The sequence below is a fragment of the Gadus morhua genome, chromosome 17 (assembly GCF_902167405.1).
Source record: "Gadus morhua chromosome 17, gadMor3.0, whole genome shotgun sequence".
NCBI classification, from domain to species: Eukaryota; Metazoa; Chordata; class Actinopteri; order Gadiformes; family Gadidae; genus Gadus; species Gadus morhua.
In genome coordinates this window covers 7,101,958-7,116,257 of record NC_044064.1, presented here as the reverse complement: position 1 = coordinate 7,116,257, position 14,300 = coordinate 7,101,958, and the positions used below count along the sequence as shown (strand labels likewise).

Genomic DNA, 14,300 nt, shown 5'->3' with positions numbered 1-14,300 from the left:
CACAGCTGATTCCTAATTTCAAAGCACGCGGGAGGGAGTCTTGGCTCAAGATAATAGACGACCAAGGGGTCAGTAGTTTGTGTGCAACTTCATAGCAAGAAGTAGGATTGTGAGGCTCGTGCCACTGTGATTCACTAGTTTCTTTAACAGAAATTCCTACCTTCCTTTTGTTTATCTTAATTTATTGTAAAGGCTTTGTTTGGACTAACATCCCACTACACTATGTTTGAGGTGAGTCTCTTTGCCTTTGTTGCCTACGCATTATTTATTACACGGTATTTAATTTATATTTTGTGTGCAACTATTTAATGTGGCTGTTCTAAATTGGTCAGACTGTAAACGACGGAATCCCACTCATTGCACCCGTCCTACTCTAGTCAAACATTTCTTAAGTTTTGCTGTCATCTTGAATACTCTGCGCTTTTGCAGAGCCCAGTGTCAAAGCTTAATGCATATAGGAGTTCAACTCCAGTGTTTCCATATATAGACCCCTATATATGTGCTTTCAATAACGCACTAACAAACTAAACTGCTTCTCATATGTAATCTGGTTGCCTTTATAAAAGTTTATTTTCTAAAATGTTTGCACTTCTCCAACAGACGAGCAGCGATGACCTCTTCCTGCCCCCCTACCACGAAGAGATGGTGGACAACCTGCTCTCCAACGAATCCTCCGACGACTGCGGCTCCTCCCTGGCCGATGCCCTGCTCCCGCTGGTTGAGTCCTCGGCCTCCCCCCTCAGCCCCTGGCTCTGCTCCACCCGCTACAAGACCGAGCTGTGCACCAGCTACGCCGCCTCGGGCCTCTGCAATTACGCCGAACGCTGCCAGTTCGCGCATGGCCTCCAAGAGCTCCACGTGCCCTATCGTCACCCCAAGTACAAGACCGAGCTGTGCCGTAGCTTCCACACCACGGGCTACTGCTACTACGGAACCCGCTGCCTTTTCGTCCATGGGGCCACCGAGCAGCGGCCCGCCTGCCGTCCCCGCCGCAAGAACGTCCCCTGTCGCACCTTCCGCTCCTACGGCGTGTGTCCCTTCGGCACCCGCTGCAACTTCCTGCACGTCGACGAACTAGGAGATGGTGTTGATGGTGTAGCGGAGGAGTCGCCTGTCAGTTGCGGGCGCGGCAGCAGCTGCGGTAGTAGCGTCAGTGGGATCGAGGAGAAAAGTCCCGCCGATTTCCTCACACCTACCTTCCAAGCGCAGACCAAGGAGTGGAAGCCGCGCGGTGCGCTCTGCCGCACCTTCAGCTCGTTCGGCTTCTGCCTGTACGGCACGCGCTGCCGCTTCCAGCACGGCCTCCCCAGCAAGCTCAAGGGCTCTGACTCCATCCTGAGCCCCGCGGGCTTCCAGGCCGCCATCGGCAGTCGGGCCTTTTCCCAGAGCTACACAGACATGCTGCTGTCCCCCTTCTCCTCATCCCCGGCCTCCTCCAACTCGTCCCCGCCGCCCTCCTCAACATGCACCCCCTCAGTGACCACCCCGCCGGTCGAGACCGCGGCCCACAACGCCTTCACCTTCTCCAGCCAGCACCTCAACGAGCTGCTGCTGCCGCTGGCCCTCCACCTTCAGCAGCTGGAGAGCAGCCAGGCCCTGGCCACCAGCGCGCAGAAGATCTGGGACAACAGAGCACTTTGAAGTCCCCTGGCGTGTGGGACAACGCTGCCATCGGAGCCTCCTAGCTGTGGAGGAACTAGTTTGATTATATGAGTGTTCTTAAAATGTTATGCTTTAGAGACTTGTCGTAATTTAAATTTTTATTGGGTGGGTATTTAAACTGGACTGTGTTTTTGACGGACACATGGCGCCCCGTTCGTGCGTTTGACTGCGGGATAGTTGGTCCTTAAAATCGAGGAGAATGGTAAATAATCGGATGGCTACAAATATTTGTATGGGTGAAGTTGCTGCAGCCTATTTTTGGATGCACTGAGCCTTGTAATTAACTTTTTAATTGTTGTACATACTGATAATTATGGTCGGCTTAGTTTAATATCTGACTCGATATCATTAATAAACAGAAGTTTTAATCCAATGGTTTTGTTTTAATCCTCGTACATCTTCAATCTTGTATTTTAGGAAGGAGTACCATTTGCAATTATAGATGAACACTTAATTGCTTTGCAAATTTACAAATCCTTGCATACCAAAACAATTCCAACATGTAGCTTTATTTTATCCACGGGTAGAACTTTAGCTCCGCCCCCAAGTCTACTGATACGGGTAAACGAGGTATTTGCTCTTAACTTTCAATGGAATAAAAACATTGGTATTGCATTATAATAAATATAGGTGGGGTTAATCAGTTTTAATTTTCCAATATTCAAATAGTTTTTTGTATATTCCATTCTTCAACGCATAACTACTTCCGGGCCGTTCGTAGGGTCAAGTCTGCGACAGTTCCTTCCCCCACCGCACGTCAACAATGGATGAGGACAATATAGTGAACCAGAACCCAAGTTTGCAACAACGGGAACAAGAAATGTAATGTGTTCGATCACTACGAAGGGACTAAACATCCAAGTACTAAAAATGTATTGCAGTTTCTCCAGTGACGGTACACCTTGGGCATTTGTACAGCCTTCACAGGCTTGGATCTGAGTGTTTGGATTTTGTGCTCAATGTATTCATGCCTTTTTCCAAACCTTAATGCAAACTGCTATTCCTAGTCTTGTGTAAACACTTTACTGCTATTCTCTGAACTGTGGGTCTGCAGTCCAGAGCGCGCCGTGTCTGATTTCACTAGATAAGGCGCACGGAAACATCTCTAGTTGATTCGTTAATTCTCTCAAAGCATCGACCGGTAAAGTGTCCGTTAGCATGGCGGACAGGGAGGAACGCCGTTTCGCGGAGGTGCCTCGGGAGTCCGTCAAACTCGTGGCCGAGAGTGCTGGCGTGGAGCTCAGCGACGATGTGGCAGCCCTTCTGGCGGAGGATGTGTGCTACCGACTCAGGGAAGCGACCCAGGTGAGAAAGGCTCGATGGACCATCTGCACTATCTGTCCTGTTTCTACGTGTACGTGTAGAAGTGACACCTTTTCCTTTATATTTCATCAATTCAGAGTAGCTCTCAATTCATGAGACACGCCAAGAGGAGAAAGCTGACGGTCGAGGACTTCAACAGAGCCCTGCGGTGGAGCAATGTGGAGGTAAAGGTTCACCGTAGTAGGGGGATGCTTTTAAGATCCAGCATGTTTAGCATCAGTCAGCCTATTGCTCTATCAAAGGAACTAACTATTGAGGTTATTACTTTAAATCGTTCACTGCAGGGTGTTTGATGCCACAAATCCAAATCTTTGCATGTGGACAATAGGCGTTGGAGTATAATTGTAGTTGGTCATGCTATTCCTTGGTCGTGTTTGTGTCACCAGGCCATCTGTGGCTATGGCGCCCAGGACGTCTTGCCCTTCCGTTCAATCAAGGAAGGGGAGCTGTTCTTCGTTGAGGACCGGGACATTAACCTGGTAGAGTTGGCTCTAGCCACCAACATCCCCAAAGGCTGTGCCGAAACGATGGTCCGAGGTAAGTCCCAGTGGTAACCGCTCCAGTCTTCTCAACACTGTCAATCTGCTGTCAGTGGCTTATCTTGGTTTCTCTTCCCGATAGTAAATGTTTCCTACCTGGATGGTAAAGGCAACCTGGAGCCTCAAGGAACAGGTAATATACCAGATCACGACACAGGTTAAAGGTGCTGTAGGTAAGATGGTAGTGCTATACTTTGAGTGTAATTTGTTAGAAAGGGCATAGCCATCGTCCACTATCGGCGAGTCAAAACTTCCGGATATTTTGTAAAACTCCAGGCCCCCCAATCCGTCGTGCAGACATTTCAGACGTTTCTTCTGAGTCCGTCATCGCATTCAGCCTTACCGCCTGTTTAGGTTCCCTGAGCCACATTCATCTCCACCCCCTGAACAACATCACCCGCACTAGCAGCCAAACCATCAGACTGGAGCAGGAGTCCCTGGGCAAGGTCACCGGCGACAGACAGTCGGTTGAAGGACTAACCGTTGCGACCCACCTCCCCTAGTTGGGACACAGATACAGGCCACCGCCGTTCACATTCATTTCTGCGATATTCAATTTTTTATTTTATTTTGGTAATTAAAACTTTTTTAACCGCTTAGTGGACCGTGTACCACATCTGAGATCAGACTGGCCACTTCACACTGCTTTTAACATGCACTTGTTTATCATAATGCACTTTTACGTCACATTTCTTGATGCAATGACATTTTCTTAATTGATCTCTTCCCCGATTGGTTCAGGGAATCAAACTCGCCTGTCAATCAAAGATGCGCAATTGCAACCCTTCTCAGAGAAACAAAGGGAGGGAGGGGGGGTGCGGAGAGGCATTGGACGTTTATTTGGTCTGTTTAATTTCCAGATGTTGCTAGTTTCAGCTCTCTCATCACAGCCGTTGAATCTGGCCCTCAACAGCTTTAACACGTCATTTGGTTCAATTGAAGACCCGTCCAAATGTTTTTAAATATATCATGAATGAATCCACGCGTTCCTCTGTTCATCACCACAGTTCCCAGCGCTGTGCAGACCCTCTCTGACGACCTTCTGAAATACTACCAGCAGATCACACGCGCCATCCTGGGAGAGGACCCCCACCTCATGAAGGTACAGCTTTGATCCCCCCCCCCCCCCCATAGAAAATGGTGGAAAGACTGCACCCACCTCCGTTGTCTGCCATTATTGTATTTAGAAAATGTGGAAAAATACTAATGGCAAAACAGTGTTCTGCATAAAAGAATCACAAACAAACATGATGATACTGTGGGTGGCATTAGCTCATGAATGGCTATTAGACTAAATGTAGGAATTATACAAAGGAAAAAAGGTACACAAGGGACTTAATAATATCCAGTTCATATTTGATCATGTAAAACAGAAGCAACAATGTGAAACCCAAACGGTTGGATCGCAGCAAATTTCAGACCAAAAGCCTGTGTTTGCGTTAACATTAAAGCCATTGGGGTCTTATGGTGCCCTTACATGCTGTTTGTGGGGATGCTGTGACGCGCAGTCATGATGGGATGACCCAGCTTCAACTGGAATCCCTGAAGCAGAGCCCCCACCTCACTAGAACCGATCTGATGGCACATCCTGGCTGTGCACGCGCACGTCAGCACCGTGCACACCCACGACAGCACCGTGCACACGCATGTCGGCAACGTGCACATGCACATTGTCACCGTGCACGCGCGCGTCAGCATCGGCACTGTTTATTGTTTGAGTGAGTGCCTGTACTGTAATATACGCCTAATATATAACGCATGGGTGATCCTCTGAATGTTAATCTGTTTCAGGTGGCTTTGCTTGACCTCCAGTCCAACTCCAAGATGGCGGCCTTGCTGCCGTATTTTGTTTACGTCATCAGCGGGGTTTGTTTTCAGTCTTTGAATTATTTACTTCACCGGTTCACATACATACAAATAAAGTGCACATGAGCTCAGGCTATACGTATGGCCGCTATGTTTCGCTGTGAAAATAGCTTTCTGGCAACATTTAATCAGCAGGAAGAAGTGGTAACAATTTTGAAACAAGTAAATAAGTATTCATCCCGCAATTCTATGATTATAGAAATAATGTTCTAATTATCATCCCAACAATCTATATTTATTGTAGAATCAATTAACAATGATTCGATTCATGAAGATAACATGAATTATATCAAGAATATTTATACTGATAACATGATAATCTACAGTAGCGGCTCCCTAACCTTTGACCTTGCAGGTGAAGTCGGTGAGCCACGACCTGGAGCAGCTCAACCGGCTGCTGCACATGGTGAAGAGCCTCATCCAGAACCCCTACCTCTACCTGGGCTCCTACGTGCGCAGCCTGGTGTCCAGCGTCATGTACTGCATCCTGGAGCCGCTGGCCGCCTCCATCAACCCCCTCAACGACCACTGGACCCTCCGCGACTACGCAGCCCTGCTGCTCAGCCACATCTTCTGGTGAGGCCCCGCCCCCAACCCGCGGTGCGTTCAGGTGCACCTCGGAAAGTCGTGTTTTCGTCTCGTGTGTGTGTGGTTGGTAGTGTGTCGCTAGTGGATGGTGCTTTGTTCTTGGAGGATTTCAGGAAAAATGTGGGGGGAATGTTTTGAGAAAGCATTTCTTCTGCGTAAAGTTGTGTGTAACTCCTAGGATTTTTTTGGTTGACGGGTGCAAAGCTTTCCCGATCTGCTTATTTCCTCCAGTATGACGAATACTAATAACCTAAAGGCAACCCTTTGTACAGTTTGGCCTTTTATGGACTAGATAATCAAGAGGGACAGGGAAGGGAGGGTGGGGAGGGAAATTGAATCTAAATCTCTTTTTTAAAGTATGCAGAGGTGGAACTTGGTTAATTATCTCCGTTCATTTGAACCGGTCAGGTCCCATGGCGACCTGGTGAGCGGGCTGTACCACCAGATCCTGCTGTCCCTCCAGAAGGTCCTGTCGGACCCGGTCCGCCCACTGTGCTCTCACTACGGGGCGGTGGTGGGGCTCCACGCCCTGGGCTGGAAGGTACCGTCTAACCCTTATTCCTCCATTTCATTGTCTTTATGATCCGTTCCATTTTTTCCCAATCCTTCAATTAAATAATTAAGACTTAAGTTTTAATACGATTTTAACATTCTCTGCAAACATTTAATCTTAACTCCTCTCATAATGTTCACACTACTTTAAAATGCAACCAGTGTATCCTCTTTGTTTTATATCTTTTTTATGACGTTTTAAGTTTTAATCGTGTTGAATTTCAAATACACACACATGGGATGTTCCATTTGCACCTTTGGACCACTAGAGGGCAGACCAACGTCTACTGCGACTGTCTACAACTCCTCTAATATTTACACTGCATACACATATTAAACCTCTAACTGTGGAGATCAACTTGGTGATTATGGACGGCTCATAAAAAGTATTATCACATTTGCTTCGATATTTAATAAGATGGCTAACTTGGAAACGCTCCATATACACATACAGTGTAGCCCCTGTAACCATGGGAACCATTATAAAAAACCTGCCAGAGATTCCATAGGGCGGAGGGGTCTTGAAGTTTGTCCCCAGTGTATTCTGCTTGGCAGCAGATGATGCACACACACAATTAGGAACACTGCTCTGTTCTCGCATACTAAACATACATAAATTATAAATGGACTCCTACTAGTGCTACGAATGCTATTGCACATTACCTTACTGTACATCACTGACGTTTTTACAATAAGTGCATTCAACCAGGAAGCAACAAACCAGAAATTCCCAGAATCACGCGAGAACATAAAATAAACCCAATTAGCAAAACCACTTAAAGTGCTACATTATAAACACCACAGAGCCACTGTATTATTTTATTTTCCACAGCCAACATTCAACCTCGAATGATGAATTATTCAGCGCTAGGCAGAAGACCTATAGGGTCTAATCTAGTCTGTATGGATTCCCTCGGGGAGCTCGGTCCGCCATTTTGGATCCGGGTGGAGCCAACGTGTGTGTGTGTGTGTGTGTGTGTGTGTGTGTGTGTGTGTGTGTGTGTGTGTGTGTGTGTGTGTGTGTGTGTGTGTGTGTGTGTGTGTGTGTGTGTGTGTGTGTGTGTGTGTGTGTGTGTGTGTCTCCAGGCGGTGGAGAGGGTGCTGTACCCCCACCTGCCGGCCTACTGGGCCAACCTGCAGGCGGTGCTGGACGACTACTCTGTGTCCAACGCCCAGGTGAAGGCGGACGGACACAAGGTCTACGGAGCCATCCTCGTAAGTACAACAACCCCGGAAAATAACCTCAGCCGATAACGAATGGGTGGAAGGCAGCGGTGTAATGGTTGATACTGTTTTGGGGGTTGATAATAAAGGCAAGGCAACTTTATTTATGCAGCACTTTTTACACACGAGGCAGGCTCAAAGGGCTTCACATTAGAACATTAGTCATAAAATAAAATAATAAAGTAAAAAACAAACAAAGGCAAGTTAAAAAATGCATTGTAGAAATCACACAATAAAATGAAGTAATAAAATACAATACATATGTAAGAGAAAATAAGCCAATATAACGAAAAGTTATATTGGCAAAAATATTTTTTCTGTGGGTAAATATTAGGTGAGTTAGCGTGATTCACCGGGAAGCAAGACGGGCCCTATTTCAAGAAGCTAGACTTCCAGTGTAACCGGATACGTTTGAATTCAGCGGAACCCATGACTTTTGGTTTCATAATCCACCATTAGACTAGTTCGGTTACCATGGCAACTCATGCCGTCAGCCTCACCTGGAAGCAAACCCTGGTTCACGGCGGGTGAGCTCTGAGATAACCCCGCCCACGGCTGCAGTCAGCGGGGACTTCTTGCTGTCGGCTCATTGGTTGAGACCATGGCAACAAACAACTTCAAATGATCACATCCAATGCCTCCTTGTTAGTTATTCAGAAGCTCTCAGAAGCTCTTCCTCGTTATTAGTTTGTCTCCTTTATCCCTGGACCTAATGTATCCTCCTTCTGTCGCTGAAACGCATGAACTGAACTTTAGGAGCCATGTATTTACAACCTTTTGATACGATATCCCCATCATGTCCCACGCTGTCCCTCCTGGTCCAAACCCGTCCTGACTGACTGTGTCTCCCACAGGTGGCGGTGGAGCGGCTCCTCAAGATGAAGGCCCTCTCCCTGTCCCAGCCGGCCGAGGGGCCCCGGGGCTCCGGCGCGGGCCGGCAGGACCCGGGCCCCGGGGCCCCGGGCCACCGGGCCAGCTCCCCGGGCCTCACCCCCCCGCCGGAGCCCCTGTCGGAGGCGGCGCTGGGCATCGCCAGCCACCTGCAGGCGGGCGGCGCCGGCTGCCCCTGGGAGGCCTGGAGCCCCGTGCCGCTGCCCGCCATGTACGGCGAGCTCTACTCCTTCTTCGGGGACAGCCTGGCGGTCCGCTTCAGCACGGGGCCCGGTGCCGAGGGCCGCGGGCCGGGCGGTGGCGGCGGCGGCGGTGGTGGCCGCGGGCCGGGGGGCGTCTCCCCGCCCCGCGCCCTGCCCCAGCTGGGAATGGCGGCCAAGGACCCCCCCCCCGGCCCCGCCCATCCGGACACGGCCCGCAAGATGCCCCAGCTCACGGCCAACCTGAGCCTCAGCCCGCGGCGCGACGGGAGCCCCCGCGGCGGCGGGGCCGCCGAGCCCGCCCCCCCCAGCCTGGCGGCCACGGGCCTCAGCAGGTAGGCACGGCCGCGGTACCCTGCTTCTGATTGGTCCCTCCCAGACAGCGAGCGGATGGGGCGATGTGGCCACTGGGACGGAGCCCAGAATGCTACAGAATCCCTGGACTCCTATTGGTTAACTTGTGCAAATACTAAGGGCGTATATTGCAAGTTATATTAGATAGATTGGTATTGTCAAGACCTCCGCCATTTTGGGAGCGTAGGAGTATTTGAATGTTATTATTTAGGTGATCATTATTTTTTTATATATTGTTGTGACATTATTGTGTTTTTAATTTAACTGCCGAACAGTTGTCATGCGTGTTGTGGCAAAACAAAACATCCCATGATGCATTGTGATGTAGGAACCCTTTGCAGTCTGGTCCTAAAGCGTAGGGTCTCATTGTGTAATGTAATACCAAACCAGGAAGTCTCCAGTCCCTTTAAAGGGCGTCTCCCCTCGGCCCTCGGCCTCTAACGCCGCGTGCGTAACGTCGGAACAGCCCGCGACCGGCTCGGTCATCAAACATAACATAGAATTACTTTTGGTAGAAGGTATTTAATGTAGCAACGTGGCCCAGTTCTGTCCTCATAGCTGACCTCTTCCCCTCCTGTTCCCTCCCTCTGTCCTCAGGCCGCTGGCCCGCTCCTCCTCCTCCTCCTCCTCCTCGGCCCAGCGCTCCCGGGCCTCCTCGTCGCGGCCCGGCCAGCGCGCGGCGGGCCCGTCCCGCGACGTCTTCCCCAAGGCCCGCTTCACCGCCCCGCCGGCCGGGGGTGCCGCGCCCACCTTCGCCTTCCTCATCGGCGGGCGACAGATGGGCCGCCGCTGCCAGGGGAGACGGCCGTTCCTCACGGCGTTCGCGCCGGCCGCCCCGGCGCCGCCCTCCCTGACCGCCTCCGTCCCCGCCTCCTCCTCCTCCGCTCTCTCCGCCGCCGCTCTCGCCGCCGCCGCCACGGCCGTAGCTCCGCCCCCGGCGCCACCGCTCCCTTCCCTGCCGCCGCGAACCTACGCCCACAAGCTGCCCGTCATCGGCAGGGTGAGCAAGCCGGTGCGGCGCTGGGCCTGCTCCCACTACTCCCTCCACCTGCCCCTCTGAGCCTGCAGGGGGCGCTGTGTACATAGCTCTCAGTTTGATAGAATAATAAAAAGAAAAAACATGGAATACCTGGTGGGTAGCTTCTCCTTGATTCGTATGAGTTGGGGCGCATTTTGGGGGGTTCGATATGCAGAGTAGATAAAGAAAAGAGACAAAGAGTCGTCTACCTTAGATTTATTCTTCACCGTTCCGCAACAGAAATTGCTCCGTAATGGTCCCCTTATTAGTCAATTCCCGAAACAGTCACTGGGTGTCGCCATTAGACAATATGCTCTGACGCCATCTGTCAGGTTTTTTAACAAGAGGTCAAAAGGTTTATTTCGTCAATTTTATTTGGCTTACCGTCAGATTCTACTTCCTTTTTTTTTTAATCTGTGGAACTAAAAATGTCTTCCTTTTTTAAATAATCGAAACCATTTTTTTTAATGTGACAGCAACAAAGCCTTATCACAGTCGGTCTACAAAGATATGCAGCCACCCTCTTGCTACGGCTCCATGTTTGACGACGCCTTCTGTTGTCACAAGGAGTTAAGTTATCGCGGTGGAGCAGCAGGGAAGGCTTCCAAATATAGGCCCATAACCAGGCTCTGAAATGAACACCTGCCCAGCGCAGCTCAATGGTCGCAGCAGATAAACTAGATTTGAACATGGGTTACAGAAGGGGTCAGCAACCATTTCAACATGCAGTGTCAGTTTGACATTTTCACGTTATTGAGTGTGCCTTAAGCAACAATATATAAAAAATGAAGCTGAATTATGACTCAGCGACCAAAAACATTTCCAGAAGTCCTGGAATTGTATTATTTCCATGTAGTCCACAATCATCATTTTAAATGTTTTTTTGGTTGTTATATTTGCAACATGGGCTTACAAATTATAATAACATATGTCCCAATCTTAAAGCACCATTTTCAGAAACTCATTCAAAAACATTTGCACTGAGAAATGTAAAAAACGAGAATATATGAGAATGTTGAAACCATCCACATCAATATCTTTAAGACATGTACAGCTATTCAAAACCATGTGAAGGCGATGCATACAGCAACAACAGCATTTGCAACGATATTTTAAATATTTTCTTTTCTATTACTCACAATATAGGTTTAAAAACTATTAATTGATCCATTCCCATTTCAGAACACTGCTTTCTGTAATTAATTGTGACATATTTGCACTGGGAGGAAATGCCCAAAACAGAAAAAGAAATCGGTAGTAATGATTATTATTCAGAATGTAAAATATAAAAGAAATGTCAACTTAAAATCTCATTCACAGCATTGTGCTTTCAATTTTTTTAATAATCAAAAAAAAAAAAAAAAAAAATTTTTTTTTTTTTTTTTTAAGTGTGCCAATGATTATGCTGCCCCTTGCCAGTGGTGGCACGCGTGCCTAGGGTTGCCGACCCCTAGGTTACAGTAACTAAATAACCCATTACCCTTATGAGATTTTAACTTGACATTTCTTGAGACATATGGTACCACAATGTGAGGTTGTTACAGGAAGGTACTTTACCCTTATTTGACCTGATCAAGCTGGACAAAAATAATTAAATCAAACTATTTAATGAATAAGACATGAAATGAAAGAAGGCTGATCACATCGTCAATCTATCTGTAGGCTTTTGCATATGAACGTACCGAATAGCAAACCAAAATAGTATTTTGGACATTTTCCATAGCACAGGGTGATGCAACACTCCCAAACATCTTCATTTACTGAACTGACATTTGTTTTGATTTGAGAGCTATGCGGTCAGCGTTGGAAAGCAGAATGGTATTTCCTTCGGAGATCTTCTGTTCCGCCCATTATGTAGGGCAGGGATTTGATAGCACACGCTTTTATCCAGACTGGAAGGGTGGAGGAAATCAGGGATGAGACGCTATGAGTCTGGGCCCAGTCACGCCTTAATCTCTCGCTCACACACACACGCACACGCACGCGCACGCGCGCACACAACCAGGTCATCTGTCTTATCTGGTTTCTACCTGAGGGTATTTGTCGAAGTGTGTGCTTTAAGGAGCGGTTTGCTCTCACCTGTAACTGAATACAGCTACTCAGCTTGTGAAACAGTATGTTCATAGACATAGATCGATAATGTGTTTCTATTGGTGGGGTTGGGCGGGAACAACTTGTAAATTGAATTAGGAAAGCTAAAGCCGCATGATTAGCTTATATGGAATTCATTTCTTTGGTTTCATTTCTATTGAACATTGAAATTACAATAAATAACGAAGGCAATCCCCTGAAACATGAGTAACCAAACACCTGAGTTATTGCACGGTTCACCACCATTGACACCATGCCCTTTAGGAGCGACTGTTATTACGCGCATGTACCCAGACGCGCGCACACACTGACTCGCACTCTCACACACACATGCACGCAGAATAAGGACTTGGATTGTTGGGTCACGTGATTCACCAATCAGCGGACATCCGAAGGCACAAAGCGTCCGTTGTATCGTAGCGTCGTGGGGCAGCGGGTTCTGACGACTCATAACATCATCTGCGGTGTGGTTCCTTGTCACCGTTTACTTGACAACGGTGCAGTTAACAACTGTTAATAGGGGCAGGCTGCGGGGGTTCGGGGCCGGGGGCTCAACAATGCAATGCGCACTCTTTTTCGTTCTCGTGATTGTGAATCATGCTCTCATACCGGTTGGTTGGTGGGTGGGGGTGGGGGGGGGATCTGCCCATGTCTTTGGGCGTAATGGAGCGCTGTCCCGAGTGACAGGCGACAGGTGCCTGAGCGGAGCCTGGGCTATATTTACTAAGGTCGAGGGCGACGTTTGGTTGGGGACTCTCCTGTATGTATGTGTGCGTGATGAAAGCAATAGATCACGACTCCCCTCGAAGCGGGTGAATATCAGATTGGCGAAAGGCTCTGGGTGCCCTGAAACTGAGCACGTTTCTTTTTTGTTACAGGGAATAGTGCCAACGACATCTCGTGGCGAAACCTAAAACGTGGTATGGTATCTCTTCACACCCAATATGTTTCAGTCCAATAGGACGCCCTCACGTTCTTTGATGTATGCAAATGGTTAAATTATGAGCAAACGCACCCGGTACATTTACAAAGGCGACCTCAGTTCTGCTATGAACCTCTCCCGAACGCGTCAAAGAGCTGCTTCCTCTCTCCCACATCCCCTTTCCTACAGGTGGCATTCAAGCACTTTCATGCCCTATAGATTATTTATTTTCAACAACAGGATGCACAGCGGGCCGCCGGTGTAGTGTGGCCGTCTAACAGGAAGTACATTAAGCCAGGGGGCCGTACTGTACATCCAACATAAACAAACCCAAAACATGGGTAAGATGTAGTTATTCCCAGCTCGGTGGAACAATGGAGGAGCTATATTAGGTGGATTCTCACACTTTTGAGCTCTGGGTGGGTGGACTGCAGGATTAAAGAGTTTAAAGAGAAGTTGTTCTCTTTATATATATGGTTATATATATATATTATATTTACATTTGAATGTAGCCTATATATGTGTGAGAATATTGCTTAACTTATGACAATGTAGTTCCATATAGGCCTATAGTAGCGCTGTGTTGTTATATATTAATTCCTGTGTAATGATACATGTACCATTAGTGTTATCTCACTCTGTCATATTGTGTGCAGTGTCATTTTCTGACTTGTCTCAAAGTCACAAACCACTTCAAAAACTCTTGCTTGTGAGGACAGCAGTTGACCAGTTTTTTCTCGACGTCTCCACCACCGTAAACAGAAATCCAGCTCATATAAGAAGGGTGACTCCCTAGAGGTCTACAAACCCCACCCAAATCCAGCTGCTTCCTTGACTGGAGGGGTGGGGGAAAGGGTGGCGTAACTACACTGATGTCGGTGCTAGTCCACAACGTATGTGCTTGAGGCTAACGGACAAGTCACTCAACAATAGCTTAAGCTACCGACTCTAAAGTGGTTGAGTGGTAACGTCATTATTTCCTTTATTTCCCCCTGTAGGTTAATACACCGCCACAACAGAAGCATTAACCCACAATGGACTCATCGGTCCAGCATTGCGCTCTATGTTTT

General features: G+C 48.2%; 2 protein-coding genes across 2 annotated transcripts; both read left to right on the top strand.

Moving 5' to 3' along the window:
* Nucleotides 1-40: 40 nt before the first annotated feature.
* On the top strand, nucleotides 41-2,035 carry cth1 (cysteine three histidine 1). Its single transcript, XM_030339203.1, has 2 exons — nucleotides 41-231; nucleotides 601-2,035. Exons 1-2 carry the CDS (start codon nucleotides 223-225, stop codon nucleotides 1,639-1,641), a joined length of 1,050 nt encoding a protein of 349 aa, XP_030195063.1. The 5' UTR covers nucleotides 41-222; the 3' UTR covers nucleotides 1,642-2,035.
* Nucleotides 2,036-2,374: 339 nt separating this feature from the next.
* Nucleotides 2,375-10,325, top strand: taf6l (TAF6-like RNA polymerase II, p300/CBP-associated factor (PCAF)-associated factor). The gene is made up of 11 exons (XM_030338809.1): nucleotides 2,375-2,967; nucleotides 3,063-3,149; nucleotides 3,372-3,522; nucleotides 3,607-3,657; nucleotides 4,532-4,626; nucleotides 5,316-5,390; nucleotides 5,746-5,966; nucleotides 6,387-6,519; nucleotides 7,617-7,745; nucleotides 8,609-9,180; nucleotides 9,797-10,325. The coding sequence occupies exons 1-11, from the start codon at nucleotides 2,821-2,823 to the stop codon at nucleotides 10,257-10,259; spliced, it is 2,124 nt and encodes a 707-aa protein (XP_030194669.1). The 5' UTR covers nucleotides 2,375-2,820; the 3' UTR covers nucleotides 10,260-10,325.
* The last annotated feature ends 3,975 nt before the right edge of the window (nucleotides 10,326-14,300 follow it).